This window comes from Oryx dammah, unplaced genomic scaffold, assembly GCF_014754425.2.
Source record: "Oryx dammah isolate SB20612 unplaced genomic scaffold, SCBI_Odam_1.1 HiC_scaffold_8, whole genome shotgun sequence".
Lineage (NCBI taxonomy): Eukaryota > Metazoa > Chordata > Mammalia > Artiodactyla > Bovidae > Oryx > Oryx dammah.
The window spans coordinates 40850313-40867171 of NW_024070192.1; the positions used below are offsets into that span (position 1 = coordinate 40850313).

Sequence of the window (16859 nt, forward strand, 5' to 3'; positions counted from 1 at the left end):
TAAACAATTACCCTTTAAAAATATTTTTTTAATAAGAAAAATATGTTATTACACACGCTTACCATTTCTTGTGTCTTTGTATCTTTGTGTAGATCTTTGTATCTTTGTGTAGTATAATTATTTTTTTTACAAGATGGTCAAAGGGTACAGAGTTCCAGATAATAAGTATTTGGATGTAATGTAAATATGATTAATATAATTGACTTGCTGTATATGAAAGTTGTTAACAGAGTAAATCCTAAGAGTTCTCGTCATAAGGAAAAATAGTTTTTATTCTGTATTTATGAGATGATGGATGTTCACTAAATTTACTGTAATCTTTTCATAATGTATATGTCAAATTAATATGCTAAACACTATAAACTTACACAGTGCTGTATATTAATTGTATCAATAAAACTGGAAGAAAAAAGTTAAAAGAATCCACACATGTTCTATTAACTGTCAGAACAATGACATCATCAGATATCAAGAAGCCTCTGAAAAGTTCTCTTGCACACTGTTCTGAGGATGAGAGTGAAGAAAGGCAAATAATTTCCTAGCATTGTTAGAAATATAGCTTTGACCTGGGAAATCCCAGAAGTGTTTTAGGGACCTGCGGGAGTCCACAAACCACACTTTAAGATCCACTCTTTTAAATGAATTAATGCTGAAACATACTGTTATAGGAACTGTATAACTTTGCATACAGGAATGTGTTGAATGTCTTTTTTTCCCCCCTCAAAGTGATTAGGGTAAGGCCAGACAGAAGCCAGATATGAAATCTTGGGGCACAGTGTAATAAAAGGATATATATGCACACACATATATGGACTTCTCTGGTGGTCCAGTGGTTGAGAATCCACCTGTCAGCGTAGGGTACACAGGTTCAACCCCTGGTCTGGGAAGATCCTACATGCCACGGGGCAGCTAAGCAAACGCCACAACTACTGAGCATACACACTGCAATTGCGGAAGCCCCAGGGCCCTAGAGCCTTGCTCCACAGCAAGAGAAGCCACTGTGATGAGAAACCCATGCACTGTAACTAAAGAGTAGCCCCCACTCACCATGCAACTAGAGAAAGCCCATGTATAGCAATGAAGACCCAGTGCAGCCAAAAATAAAAATGAAAAAAAAATATATAGAAACATATATTGCTTTCTGCCCCTGATTCCTGGTACAGATATCCTAACACCCTTGTGATTTCCTGAGTAATAAAAGCACGAAGAGCAACTTCTGTTTTGATATTTGATCTTTGACCCTGGTCCCTGGTTCTCTGGGTGATAGGGTTTTGGTTTCAATGAGGTAACCCTGGATAGCATCAGATGGGAACTTATCACCAGAGAAACCACACCATAATTAGAAGCTTGGAATTTTCTTTCCCATCCTATCCTCAGGGAAGGGGAGAGGGCTTTTAAACCAAATTAATGATTGTTCTTGCCTACATAATGAAGTTTCCATTAAGAAAACCCAATATATGGAATTCTGAGAGCTGCTGGGTTGGTGAAAATAGCCATCTGCCATGAGGATGGTGCACCCCAACTTGAGGACAGAAATACCCTTCCTGACCTCACCTATATATCTCTATCTGGTTGTTTACATGTATACTTTATATCATATCCTTTATATAATAAATGTGTCAACATGAAAAGAAAAATAACTTACTACACGGCTACATCCTAAATAAGCATACATGATCATGATAATGCAAACACTGAATAAGCAGCTATTCTGATTAAATTACAAGGTAGTTGGGAAGAATGAAGTAGGAAGTGTGTATGTGGGGGGATGCACACGCTGAGGAAGAAGCTAAATCTCTATTGCGTTCTGGGACATTAATAAGTACTGCCTAATTCAGAGGAAAAAAAAAAAGCCACATGGCATGTTATATTGCAACATGGAGGTGCAAACTTTTTGTGCAAAAGGTCAAATAGTAAATCTTTAGATTTTATGGCTCAGAGGTCTCTGGCAGCCACCCAACTTTGCCCAGGGGTATGAGAGAAGTCACAGACAGTTTGGGCATGACTTTTCCAATAAAACTGTAATGACAGGCAACTGGCTAGATCTAGCTTGTACTGTTTATTAACTCTTGAGCTAAAAGAATTGAAAATAGTTGACTCAGAAGCAAGGAAAATAGGGGTAAGGTGGAGCTGGGAAATGCTCTGGTTTTGACAGACCTTGTATGACAGGATTCTTTAAACTATGAGCATGTGTTACTTTGCTTAAAAAGAATCAGTAAAGGGTAAATAATAAAGCCTCCCCCCACCCCCCGCCTGGGCTATCTGCTTCTTAAAGAGAATGAGTGGAGAATTAGTTACACAAAATTATAGGCTCAATATCCTATATAATTCGAACTTCTAAATTGGAATGTTGGATTCTGTATTCTCCTATTGCCTACAGGCTGTTGTAATGAAGCAGTTGTGAGATTTTCCCAAAGCTAGAGGGCTGATTTCTCAGTGTTGCAGACAGTTTGAGTTCTTCAATTACTTGACCTGGTTTGCAGCAAGGCTGGTAGTTGCTACAGTGGATCTGAGACTTGAAGAAGTCTTCTAATATTTTGAACCTGTATTTGGGATCTTTAATGGGAGAAGTTGTAATGACAGAAGCAGAGTAAGCCAGTAAAAGGCAGCATCATCACTCCCATACTTCTGTTACACAACAGAGAATTCTGTCTTAGACTTGCAAAGATAAGATTTCAAGCACAGAACAGTCAACTAGACTTGGATGCGAGACCACTGTAGGACCCTCAGCACCCAAACTTAAGGATCTTGATTTAACTTTTTGACACTGCTGCTGCTAAGTTGCTTCAGTCGTGTCCGACTCTGTGCGACCCCATAGACAGCAGCCCACCAGGCTCCCCCGTCCCTGGGATTCTCCAAGCAAGAACACTGGAGTGGGTTGCCATTGCCTTCTCCAATGCATGAAAGTGAAAAGTGAAAGTAAAGTCGCTCAGTCGTGTCTGACTCTTAGCCACCCCATGGACTGCAGCCTACCAGGCTCCTCCGTCCATGGGATTTTCCAGCAAGAGGACTGGAGTGGGGTGCCATTGACACTAGTATTACTTATCCCTACTCTTTCATTCTCTGCTTCCTTTTGTGCCCACTCTTCCCTAACTGACTACAGTTGACTCTAGAACAACAGGTTTGAACTTCTTGGCTCTACTCACATATGGATTTTTTTTTTTCAATAAACACGTGCTAGATAACTATAGATCCATGGTTTGTTGAATCCCCAGAGGCAGAAGGCTGACCAAAGTTGTACGGGCATTTTTGACTGTACATTGGGTGGTCCACCCCTAACTCCTGGGTTGCTCAAGAGTCAACTGTACTGTTTTCTCAGCCTACATGTTCAGCTAACTTGTGGTGTCTGGATGGCAGCATGCTTCAATTTGTTTAAGGCCTGTTGTGACATTTTTGGCTTCTCTAAAAAATACCCTTCTAGACGCTACTCTATTGCTATTTCCCAGTTTGGTTTGTCAATGGTTTGGGTGCTTTTTATATTAGACTATTTCACAAATTGGTCTCCCTTTGGCAAGTGGTCAACCCCAATTCAAACAGCTGTGGCTACAGAATCAGGGTCATATGGAACAAAACTTGGCCACCTCGAGTGTTTCACCAGTTATGATTTGCAGGCAGGACAGTTTAAGCTCAGGCAGTAGGCTGAGCAAAGGTAAAATAGGGTAATGACTAGGAGATGGAACACCCCCCAAGGGGAATTACAATACCTTACAGGAGAAAGAAATAGGCAATATTTAATTAATTGAGCTTGTCTGTTGAGGTCTTTATAATAAGATCATGTGGGAGAGAGCAGGAACACAGAGTTAAGGATGATGTAGGGTGGGGTTAGGGCTTCCCAGGTGCCGCTAGTGGTAAAGACACCTGCCTGCCTAATGCAGGAGACATAAGAGCCATGGGTTCGATCCCTGGGTCAGGAAGATCTGGAGGTGGGCAACGCACTCCAGTATTCTTGCCTGGAGAATTCCATGGACAGAGGAGCCCGGAAGGCTATGGTTCATAGGGTACACAGTCAGACACCATTAAAGAGACTTAGCACGCGCACAGGGTGAGGTTCAGTGGAGTGGCATTGCATAAAAACCTTACAGAAGAGGAATGAAAAGTCCCTAAATTACCTGCAAAGGGTCTTCTGAGTCAGTAATTGAGAATGTCTGTAGAAGTTAAGGGCTACTGGTTGCTCGATCACATATAGATTAGGAAGGAATGGGAAGTCAGTCTCAAGAGACCACATATAATTCTTTTTATATAAAATATCCAGAATAGACAAACCCATAGAAAAAACAAGATTTGTAGTTTCCTAAGACTGGAGTGAGAAGAATGGGGAGTATTGCTAAATGTATGGAGTTTTTTATGGGGGTGATGAAAATCTGAAATTGTTGTGAATAGTTCCACAATTATGTGAATATACTAAAAACCATTTAGTTATACACTTTAAGTATGTGAATTGTATAGTATATGTGTTATATTTCAATAAAGCTGTTAAAAGGGCCAATAGGAGCTTCCAATTGAATTCCAATATCATTGTCTTGAAACATTTATTTTGTTCCTGGACCATGAAAAGCTGTAATTATTAATATAAAAGAAAGTGATATGGAAGGTCTTCAGTATGCAGTGTCATTGTTACCTATAAGCTGTAGAGAAATCTAAAAAAATAACCAGTTAATCAAGTCTGAGCTTCTGAAGTATATGTAAATACAAGTAAATCAATAAATCTATTGAGTCAAATAAACAGATTTAACCATAAATCAACATCTAAATTTTAGTCAAGTACAAATAACATCCTCTTCACTAAAAAAATAAGTATCAGGTGTCAAGGGATAGGATTTTACTTGAATGATAGTTAAATAAATTCAAGCAATCCGCCTTGTTGGTTGCTTAATGTTAAAGTAGTTTCCAGGAACTTGCCTGGTTGTCCAGTGGCTAAGACTCCACACTCCCAGTACAGGGGGCCCAGGTTCAATCCTTGGTCAGGGAACTAGATCTCATGTGCTACAAGTAAGAGTTCACATGTCGCAACTCAAGATCCCACATGCCAAAACTAAGACCTGGGGCAAGCAAACAAATAAATAGATTAAAAATAAATAAAGTCATTCCCAAAAAAATGATAGCACAATTGTTAGCCTAGTGAAGTTTGGAAAGTGTTGATGAAATATCTAGTGTACTACCAAGAGCAATAAAACAGAAATCAACACGTGAAGTTGCTCAGTCCTATGCGACTCTTTTCGATTCCATGGACTGTAGCCTACCAGACTCCTCTGTCCATGGCATTTTCCAGGCAAGAATACTGGAGTGGGTTGCCATTTCCTTCTCCAGGGGATCTTCCCGACCCAGGGATCAAACCCAGCTTTCCTGCATTGAGGGCAAATGCTTCACCCTCTGAGCCACCAGGGAAGCCCAACAGGACACGTGGGTGCCCCTTACTGATTGTAACCTAGCTAGCTAACTCACTCTTTGAGCTTATTTCCTCCTTTATGAAATGGGGATAATCATATTGAGTCTGCCAACCCTGCAGGTTGGGGAGGATCAGATGAGCTAGGATGTGAAAATACTTCAAGTTAAAATGTCATGCAGATGTGTGATATTTGTTATCATTAAGCTGCATGCCATTTAGTTATTAATAACCTAATACCCATCACGATGGATCAACAGGTCACAGTCTGAAAAAATTTTCCCTCCTTGCTGCCTAAAATGCTATTTGTATTCACAGTGGACCCTTTAAAAGCTTGTTCTGAAGCCATCAGAGTGTGTGGCTATCAGTTTAATATCTTCAAGAACATTGTTTCTAGAAATGTTGCAGCAAATGCCCTGAAAAGCTCACTTCCAAATATGAAACAGGCTTACAGGTTAAAACTGGGCATGGGACCAGCCAAGAGATGAGGGCTGGTAAATAACACTGCCATCTTATCACCGGAGGTTAAAAAGGGACCTCCAGTCTCAAATTATAAGATGTTTGGAACGCATTACATTTTGTCAACCAAATAAAGAAAATGAAGTTTAATTTCCCAAAATTTTATTAAAAATGGACTCTGTCATCAGATATCTTACTGCAAAGATGAAATCTCACAACAGGGCAGTAAAGTTTGCTGTAATAACAAGATTTAAATAAATATAAATTCTGCAGTTCTTGAACTCATGAATATTTTGTTATGAAAAAAAAAGTTTCTTTTCCCATGAGTCATAGGCAAACATTTCCCCATAATTTCTATTTATTGAAATAACTTTTAAAGTTGTTAGGGTAAGTGGGGGTGAGGGAGTGGAGATGGGAGCAGAGAGGATGTGGTGCTCATAAAAGCCTTTGAAAAATTAGAAAAACAATTCCCAGTCCATTTCTTAAAATCTTTATTATATTTTTTGATGTAAAAACTGTGCTCTTTTGATGTAAAAACTGCCATTTTCCCCCTAAATACTTGTCTGTTCTTTACTTTGTACCTGAAAAGAATTACAATAACTCACTTAACCAACCACAGTAGGCCCACAGCTGATAAAATGCTAAAACTAAAAAGAAACTTTAAAATATATTCTATAACATACATTTGGTTATGGCTACCTTAACTGGAAATTTTCTTAGATCAAATTTCTCCCTCGGAGGCACTTTTGGTTTTAGAAAGTGCTGAGGTAAAGGTCTAGGAGAAAACTATGTCTATGTGGCACTCCTTTCCAACTGAAAATATTTTTATAGTTAACAAGCAAAACTGAACATGACAAAAATACCCTAAATACAGTAGCAATTCCATTATCATTTCCCTGGCAAGCTTCCCCCTGGCATTTTTGCATACACATAGGAGTCAGTCTTGGATGGCAATGGGGCTGAAATAGCACTACTTATTGTTTTGTTTAGCTTTATGAGAGCTAAACAGATGTGTGCCCAGTGGTATAAGTATTCGATGGCAGAATTACCAAATTTCCATACTTCAATTCGAGAATGATCTGTACCAAAAAAAAAAAAAAAAGTGTTAGTTTTGTACTTTTATTACTAAAATATATTTTAATACTAAGATATAAGAAAAATTATGACAAAAGTTCATTAGATATATTTTGAGTCAAAACCATAGCAGAATCTTGTTTATCTAACTATAGGAAAATGGATAAATTAATTTTGGTATATTCATTATAATGGATCTCAACCCAGGGCTCAAACCTGGGTCTCCTGCATTCCAAGTGAGTTCTTTACCATCTGAGCCACCAGGAAAGCCTTATAATGGAACCCTATGCAACATTTAAAATATTCAATATGACCAAATTTAAGACCTGTTTAATGACTTATCCTGGAGAATGTTTTATGTGCTCTTTAGTAGAATGTGAATTCTGCTGCATTTGGTTAGAATATTTAGTATATGTCTGCTAAGTAAATTTAGTCTAATGTTTTATTTAAGGCTGATGTTTCCCTATTGATTATCTGGATGATCTATCCATTGATGAAAATAGGGTATTAAATTTTTCTACTATTATTATGTTGCTATATATTTTTTAGGTCTGTTAATATTTGTTTATGTATTTAGATGCTCCTAAATGGGTCCATGGGGTCGCTACGAGTCAGACACGACTGAGTGACTTCACTTTCACTTTTCAGTTTCATGCCTTGGAGAAGGAAATGGCAACCCACTCCAGTGTTCTTGCCTGGAGAATTCCAGGGGCAGGGGGAGCCTGGTGGGCTGCCCTCTATGGAGTCGCACAGAGTCAGACACGACTGAAGCGACTTAGCAGCAGCATGCAGCATTTAACAAAGAACTAAAGCTGAGCTACATATGTCATTGTGGATATTTCAAAAACATATTGTTGAGGGAACTTCCCTGGTGGTCCAGTGGCTAAGACTCCTAGCTCCCAATGCCAGGGGCTTGAGTTCCATCCCTGGTCAAGGAACTAGATCCCACATGCCACAACTAAGACTCAGCAGTAACTATGTTTTTAAAAACATACTGTTGAGAACAAAAAGTAAGCTGTATAATAATATGTTCTTTTGGATACAGTTAAAAACAATTTTAAAACCTGCAAATAATAATATATTGTTTATGGATTCATGGGCATGTAGTAAAAGTAGAAATCATGCATGAAACTGATAAACACCAAATTCATAATAGTATTAGCTCTAGGGAGGAGAAGAAGAGAATGAGATATGGGAGGAACATAGAAATTCTCAACTATTCCTGTAATGTTTTCTTTCTTTAAAAAAAGTCTGGCTCAAAAACATATTAAGACTATAGCTCTGTAATGACTACACAGGTATTAGTCTCTATGTTTGAAATATTTCCTAATTAAAAATTATTTTTAAAGCTATAATCACTGCACACCAAAATATTTCATTTGTTAAACTGCAAACTATTTTTTAAAAATTTCTTTTGGAACTTCCCTAGTGGTACAGTGGAGAAGTCCACCTACCATGCAAGGGACATGGTTTCCATCCCTGGTCCAGGGAGATTCCACGTGCCATGGAGCAGCTGAAGTCCAGGAGCGACAACTCCTGAAGCCCATGTGCTCCGCAACAAAAGAAATCACTGCAGTGAGAAGTCTGTGCACCTCAGCAAAGAGCATTCCCCACTCACCACAAGGAGAGAATGCCCACGCGCAGCAAGGAAGCCCAGGACAACAAAGGATAAATAATTTTTTTTTAATTACTTTTTCTCAGGAGTCAGTCAGTCAATGACTATTCAAATAGAATGGTCCAATGGAAAGAAAAAGTACTTGAAGTTAAACAGATCTGGGTTCTAATCTTGGCTCTACTCCAACTAGTTTTGTGACCTTGAAAAGTCACTTAATTGCCTTGAGCCTGTTTCTTCTTCCACAGAACAGATACCTCAGAATTGTTATGGGGATTAAAGAAGAAAGACATGCAAAAACCTGTCAAAGAGTAGTTGCTCAAAAAAATATCTTCATTCTTTCAGGTCCCTTCTACCCTCAGGTCTATGTTTAACTTTTTGGTTACTTCTAGTGGCTAATATAGTTCCTAACCCAATAAATGTTTATTGATTTGACTTGAATCAAACCATTACATGATATTTATAGTCAAATAAGAGGGCTTCCCAGGTGATGTAGTGGTAAAGAATCCACCCGCCAATTTTGGAGATGCAAGAGACATGGGTTCGGTCCCTGGGTAGGGAAGATCCTCTGGAGTAGGAAATGGTAACCCCTCCAGTATTCTTGTGTGGAAAATTCCATGGACAGAGGAGCCTGCTGTGCTACAGTCCATGGGGTCACAAAGGGTCAGACACGCCTGAGCACACATGTATACACATAGTTGATTAAGAGATTTTAAATATTGTCTTCTATCCAATAGCTCATTAATAATAATGACAATTATGTCACTCATGGTTGTCCATTAGGATGACAAAACAGAACACATGTCCTTGTCTTCTATCAACGTGAAGGGACAAGTTTCCCTGAATTAGGTTAAGATTTTCTATGGTTCTCAAGGTATCACTACCACAAAAGGTACAATGTGGAACAGGAAAGGCACATAAAACATGGAAAACATACTCAAATCTCTGTTTTTATTTGACGCTCACTGTATAAAACATGTGAGTACAATTTTCTAAAGTTTCCTCTTTTAACACACACACAGAAGCACTGTCTTTTTTCTCAGTTGTAAGTGTTTAATAAATGTTGATTGAAACAGCATTAAATTGTGGAATAATTAAGTTAGGCTTTTCAAATATTGAAGTCTTTTCAGATTATAGCTCAGTAACATTAGTGACAATTATGAATAAAAATGAAAGCAGATGTCAGACAGGAGAGCACCTAAAAAATACGATTCATATCATATGAGTAACACTAGACCAATTAACACACATACTTAAAATATTGAGATGCATTGGTCATAGTTGATCCCTTTTTGTATTAATTAACTTCCTGGAAGCTTTAAAAGTTAATGCTATAGGCTGAAATAATTACTTTATCATTATGTCCCAGTGTTACAAATCTGAATTAAGTACACCCTAGAACACTTCTAAAACCAGTCCTGACTAATTTTCTGAGATATAACAGCTCTGCTGCTCCTCACAGCCTTTATTCTGCCTTTTCCAAATCCCCATTAAGAGCCCTGTTGAACTGATGCCTGCCAGTGTTCTTATCTGACATCGAAATGAACAGACCTCTTATCTGCAGCCATTATTAAGCTAGTAGGCCATCTCCATGGTGATGTAAGGACGTGAGGATGGGGGGCGAAGTCGCTCCATTTCACAAGCCCCTGTTGCTTAATTCCTGTCTTATTGTTACCGGGGACAGAAGCTCCGAACCTGTCTGGGCGAAGGTTCCTGTTTCCCTGCCCTGTTCCACTGAGAGATTTATGGCTTAACAACTGGCTCTAATGATTCCTCGATTGAAGGAAGCCTCCATCGGTCCGCGGGTTTCCCATTAACAACGGTTGAGTGTTACTGCCCTCTTGTGGTAGATAAATGCCAGCTCTTTGCATTTCGGCAGAGAGCCAGTGTGCACAGATAGAGTAATTCTTCCTTGGTAAAGGTTATAGTAAATTATTTGAATATATCTGAGTTAAAAAAAATTGCTGGCTCAACCTTTGAATCTGTTTATGAACCGATTAATTCAAAAACATTTTATGTTTTTTTGGTAGATTCTAGCTTAATCAAACTTTTAATTATATAGGAAATCATTCTGCTGAAAACATTGGGTCATTTTAAGATATTTCTAATTAAAATTCCATTTTATGAATCTCTGCTTTAACATTAGATTAAGTTAAAAGCTTTGGGAATGATAGACAATTAGAAAGATGTGCGAAACAAAAAAGAATGAAGTTCTTAAGCTTCAAGTTCAAAGTTAATGTGTAGCTGCTCCTTTCAACTAACAACTAACCCAATATCAGTGAGCAGTATTTCTTTTTTTAAAATTTTTCCTTTATTTACTTGTTTTTTGGTGGTGCTGGGTCTTTGCTGCTGCTTGGTCTTTCTCTAGTTGCAGGGAGCTGAGGCTGCTCTCTAGTTGGGCACCCAGGCTTCTCATTGCAGTGGCTTCTCTTGTTGCAGAGCACAGTCTCAATAGCTGTGGTGCATGGGCTTAGCTACTCCCTGGCATGTGTAATTTTCCCAGATCAGGGATTGAACCCATGTCTTCTACACTGGCAGGCGGACTCTATACCACTGAGCCACCAGGGAAGCTCTAAGCAGTATTAATTGAATGCTCTTCTCGTCATTATTAGTTCTCTTAATTTTGGCTCTTTTATTTCTACTGTTTCACATACCCTCTACCACCTCTTAACATTACTGCCACATACGATGAGCTGAAGGTCCATGCAACATCATACTTAAAAGGGTATATGTATATCAGTTTCAATCAGTTTTTGTGTAGGTAGGAGAATTCTTATTTTCCATGACAGTCAGGGACTTAATATGTCACTAATTTACTGTGGTCCTGAAGGTACTGCAGAGTGCTGCTTCCAGTTTGTTGGGCAAGAGTTTGTGTTAAATGAGGAGGTAAAACCAAAATTTTTCCTGAGTTATCAAACCTTGGGTGGAAGTTTGTTCCAGGCCAAACTGAGTTCTTGCAAATATATTAGTCTTATTCCAGTTGAAGCATAATTTCTATACAGTATCACATTGCACTGACTTTTTTTCACGATGTAGTTATAAATCAAATTACATATGAACTGAATTAAATGCAATTTATCTTTACAAAAATTCATACTTCTGTGCAGTGGCTTCCAAACTCTTTGACTATGTACCTCTAGAACGTGAAACAAAGAAGATGGAAAATAGGAGAGAAACTATAGGGATTTGGGAGGCTGAGTCTAGGATTTCCCGTGTCTGAATAATAGGAGTTCCAAAGAAGGAACACAGAAAAGGGAGGGCAGGGCCTCCTCTAACCCCTAGGTCATTTTGTGTGAATGGATGAATGCACACAGCTTGGTGAACAGAAAAAAGGTGTGAAGAAGGAGATGCCCCTCTTCCAAGCAGACATAACTGTAAGCTGAAGCACACAGTTTCATGAATGGAACCCTAGTTAGATCTCAGCTCCCCACCCCCTCAGCAGGTACATTTGTGCAGTACACAAACTGCACAGCCATGTGCAGCAACCTTAATGTCAGGGAGGAAATCATTAGGATGTAAGGACCTGCGTTTCACAATTGAAAAGGCCCAGGGAGTGTTCAGATCAATGGACGAAAATAGACCTGCATGGATAAGAAAGCGTGGTATATATACACAGTGGAATATTACTGAGCTATAATAACTCATTTGAGTCAGTTCTAATGAGGTAGATGAAACTGGAGCCTATTACACAGAGTGAATAAGTCAGAAAGAGAAACACCAATACAGTGTATTAACGTATATATATGGAATTTGGAAAGACAGTAACGACGATCCTATATGCCAGGCAGTAAAAGAAACACAGATGTAAAGAACAGGCTTTTGGACTATGTGGGAGAAAGCGAGGGTGGGATAACTTGAGAGAAGAGCATTGAAACGTGTATATTACCATATGTAAAGTAGATGACCAGTGCAAGTTCGATGCATGAAGCAGGGCATTCAAAGCCAGTGCTCTGGAACAACCCAGAGGGATGGGATGGGGAGGAAGGTGGGAGGAGGGTTCAGGATGGGGAGACACATGTGCACCCATGGGTGATTCATGTCGATGCATGGCAAAAGCCACCACAATATTGTAAAGAAATTATCCTCCAATTAAAATAAATATAATAATTTTTAAAAAGATATATCATTTTGAAGTTTCACAGTCGTGGGGATAAAGCAGTGATTCTATAGCTTCTGGAGAGAAACAAAACAAGTCACATGCGCAGAATCAAAAAGGCTTCAGACTTCAACAGCAAGCCTGGAAATTTCCAAATTTCTACTGACAATGGGGCCATTTCCTCAAGAAGTTAGCCAGAGTTCCCATCTGTGAAAGTGTTAGCTGCTCAGTCATGCCCAGCTCTTTGCAACCCCAGGGACTACACACGGCTCCTCTGTGCATGGAATTCTTAAGGCAAGAATACTGGAGTGGGCTGCCACTCCCTTCTCCTGGGGAACATCCTGATCCAGGGATCGAACCCAGGTGCCCTGAATTGCAGGCAGATTCTTTACCGTCTGAGCCACCAAGGAAGCCCCCTGTTTTCCTTAAACGACCCCTTAAAAGCCTCGAGAACTGTAACACCTGGGAATGCAGAGGTGCCTGTCAATCAGCCTCCAGCCATGAGGCTGCATAGAAGCCATTCCAGGCAGGAATTCTAGTCTTCACTCACACCACTCGTGGTCCACATTAACTCAGGTTAACTGCTATGTGAACCTCGTGTGTAGCATCCCCAAACTTCTGGGAGTACCTCTCCTTCCTAAGCCAGAACATCTCTCTCTCTCATCCACCCACTGCTTCCTGCTTCCCCTGTGCTACATGCTGCCGCTGCCACAGACCCCCTGAGGAGTGTGGGCTGTCTTCCTCTGGGTGGCCTTTTCCTATCTCTTGTCCTAGGAATCTGGTTCCAAGCCTCTCTGTCTACTATATGTGTTCCAGAAGTCCAGAAACCCTTTGTCTGGAGGGTCCAAAGAGAATGGGGGAGAGGGAGACAAGGCTTAGTGAGGGATTTTTACAGAGCCATCTCCCCAGTCAATGATCAGTTTTAAATCTTTTTTTTTTTTTTTAAGAAAGAATAAGTTCATCATTTACTGTTCCATTCATGTAAACAGCCTCAGGTCTCTGGTGGGATAACACACCCACATGGAGGAATGTGTGCTTGTGCATGTATCTTTACAGCATGTGAGATCTTCGTTCCCTGACCAGTGATGGAACCCATGCCCCCTGCCTTGGGAGAACAGAGTCTTAACCACCTGCTGATGCTCCTCCTTCCAAAAAGTCTACATTACTAGTCTGTAAAGACTCATGCTCTATTGTTTTATTTGGTTCTTCATGGAAACTAAAGATCATAGTTGCCTTTTCGCTTAACAAACTCGGCTTCTAGCCTTACTGCAGCCCCCATTTGCTTTTGTTTTTGTTTTTAAAATTTTGAATATGGAGTCAGTAAGTGGGAGATAGAGGTGCTTCTGAATTCTCATGTGCGTGGCACAGAGTCACTGTGGGGATTGCAATCGATTATAGACAATGCCCTTCCTTTTAGAAGACTATAATCAGAACTATTTTCCTCTAAAAATTGAATTTTGGGGGCTTTGGGGCTTCCAGGTGGCTCAGTGGTAAAGAATCTGCATGCCAATGCAGGAGATGTGGGTTCGATCCATGAGTTGGAAAGATCCCCTGGAGTAGAAAATGGCAATCCACTCCAGTATTCCTGCCTGGAAAATTCCATGGACAGAGGAACCTGGTGGGCTACAGGCCATGGGGTTCCAAATAACCTGACACGACTGAGCACACATGCACTGCACCCTGAGCCACTGTATTCTATTAAAATTCTATTCTATTCTATTCTATTCTAATAAACATCTCTGGGTTGCAACTGTATTTTGTTGCTGTTGGTATAGACTTAGACTATAATTAAGCGGAAATTTACCTTCAAAGTATTCAGCAATGAGCTTTAAATTAACTTTCAGTTCCACAGCAGTTGGATCAAAGTCACAAATATTTTCGACTAACTGTTGGTTTACGTACTGTAAACAAAGAACAAAAAATCACGGAATCGTCAAGGGGAAGGAGAGTGCCTGATTCCTAAGTTTACACAATTCCGTTTATGCACACTTTGAAACAGGCAAAATCAATCTATGGTGTTAGACATCAGGATTCTGGTTACCCTCGGGGTGTGAGAGAGTGTGTGTGTGTGTATGAGTATGAGGCTGGTGATGGGGGAGGGTAAAAAGGAAGGCTTTGGGGATGCCACGCATGTTCTGTTTCTTCTTCTAGGTGCCTCTTACATTCATTGTGTAAAAATTCTTGCCTTTGTGTATCGAGGATTTGTGCAGTTAAGATTTGTATATCTAAACTTGTGTAGGTTATTCTTCAATAGGTGTTTTTTTTTTTTTTTTTAATGAAACTTACCAGTTTACAGTGATCCCAACTTTCTAAGTCACTTGATGATTTCAACTCTGGATGAAAGAACACGATAATCCCTTTCAGGATGTCTTGTACTAATTTTATGTTGGCTTTCACATCCGGGGACTGGCTGTCTGGTGGGGCTTTGCCCACTGCCAGAGGGTCATAATCATACACCAACAGTGACACAAAGTCCGAGGATGTAAGTAGCCCGAGGCACTCCTTTAGCTCCTGTAGCATGACTCTGAAGAACAGAAGGCCGGCCCGCTGGACTTCTCCCACACTTTCAATCTCTAGAATAACAGAAAGACATCCCACACGGCTGTTCAGAACACATATTACTTTTTCATGGGATTCTGAACATAATATAGCAAACCTTTGTTTTCTTTTTAGGGAAAAAAAGACTATATCCTGTAGCGTTAAACAATCTTAGTTTCTCTAGTCAAGAGATCAAAAGGCAAAAATGGAATCACACCTGTGGGGTTCACAGGCAGAGGCTTTGAGAAAAGGTGAAACCTTTATTTGGAGCTGGACCTTGGTTTGAAACCCACTTTCACCCCTATTAGTTCAGTTGTCTCTCTGAGCCGCCTTTTCACTTTCTATGAGAAGAGTTGATCCCTCATTTCCCGTTGAGCTGTGGAAATTAACAGGAGATGGTATATGGAAAAGTGCTTAGTCCCAGGTCTTACACATAGTGGATGCTCAAAAGATATGAATTTTCCTTTATTTTTCCCTTTTATCCCACACTGTGTACTGGCTAGAAGTGTTTCAGCTTTATCCAACGGTGTTACTCTACTAATCCTATTTATTCCAATCTTGGTAGTGAAAGGTTTCCATGCTTTCTTCTTCCCTCCCTTCTGCCTACGCTGATTTTGTAGTAAGAGTAGCCTAGTGGAGGTGGAATTGCAACGACTGGGGTCTGTTCTTGGCTCTGCAGTAGCTTGTTCTTGGACATTTACTTTGACAAGCCTTAGCTCCTTTCTCTGTAAAATGAGATGTTCCTGTGAGTTAATGCTATGAGGGCTTCCCAAGTGGCCCAGTGCTAAAGAATCCACTTGCCATTCAAGAGCCACAGGTTTGATCCCTGGGTCAGGAAGATCCCCTGGAGGAGGAAATGGCAACCCACTGCAGTGTTCTTGCCAGCATAATCCCATGGACAGAGCAGGTTGGGGTCACAAAGAGTCGGACACAACTGAGCACGCAAGCACATTGTGGTGGAAAGAGCACCCAAACTGGGGTGCAAATCCAGCCTTTACCACTTGTTAACTGTGTGATTTGGTACAAGTGGTTTTGTTTCTCTGAACTCTATTTCCCTTGTCTGTAAAATGAAATAATCACCATTCACCTCCTAGAGTTATGGTAAGGACTAATTGAAATACCATATTTAAAGTGCTTGACACATGTTGTGGCATTTAATAAATGCTATTTCTATATTGCCATTATGAGTCCTTCAGCTCTAAAACCATGACTCTAGGCAAGAAAATGTGATTCCTTACCCTTTGCTCTAACGTATAGGCCAGACTAATCAGTCCAAAACTGCATGAAGGAAATCCTTCCATGTGGAAAGATCTGTATTTTGCAACAATTCATTTTAGAAAATGCACCCTTCATTGTATTGTCTGATTTCCCCTAAACTTATTCAATCTATGAATTCAGACAGGTTCACAATACCTAGGATACAGTTTTTCTTTATTTCTCCAGATAATTCACCCAGTATTTCACTGCAGGCAAGCTGGATCACCTTCAGCATTTTCTGTAGATCTTTAAACTCTCGATACAACAACATCTTACTCTTGCCAATGTTAACATCGAGAACTCCCAAAGCTTCTCCTGTTCTCTCACGAAGTGGAACTACGATGTGGTTTTCTCCACAGACAGAGGCCAAAACAACTTCTGAACTGTCTGTGCACTTAAAGAGGAAATCTCTGAAACCAAAACCAAATAAACATAAGGAG

General features: G+C 39.9%; 1 protein-coding gene and 1 long non-coding RNA gene across 2 annotated transcripts in view; one reads left to right on the top strand and one right to left on the bottom strand.

The window, feature by feature from the left end:
- Positions 1–16859, top strand: part of LOC120866260 — a 43972-nt gene that overhangs the window by 1622 nt on the left and 25491 nt on the right. The window lies entirely within an intron of this gene.
- Positions 5708–16859, bottom strand: part of EFCAB5 (EF-hand calcium binding domain 5) — an 85432-nt gene continuing 74280 nt past the window's right edge. Inside the window, exons 18-21 of the mRNA XM_040243848.1 lie at positions 16576–16829; positions 14911–15197; positions 14429–14525; positions 5708–6921 (exon numbers count right to left, since the gene is read on the bottom strand). Coding sequence (XP_040099782.1) covers positions 6731–6921; positions 14429–14525; positions 14911–15197; positions 16576–16829 — 829 coding nt within the window. The 3' untranslated portion in view covers positions 5708–6730. The remainder of the gene's footprint in view (positions 6922–14428; positions 14526–14910; positions 15198–16575; positions 16830–16859) is intronic.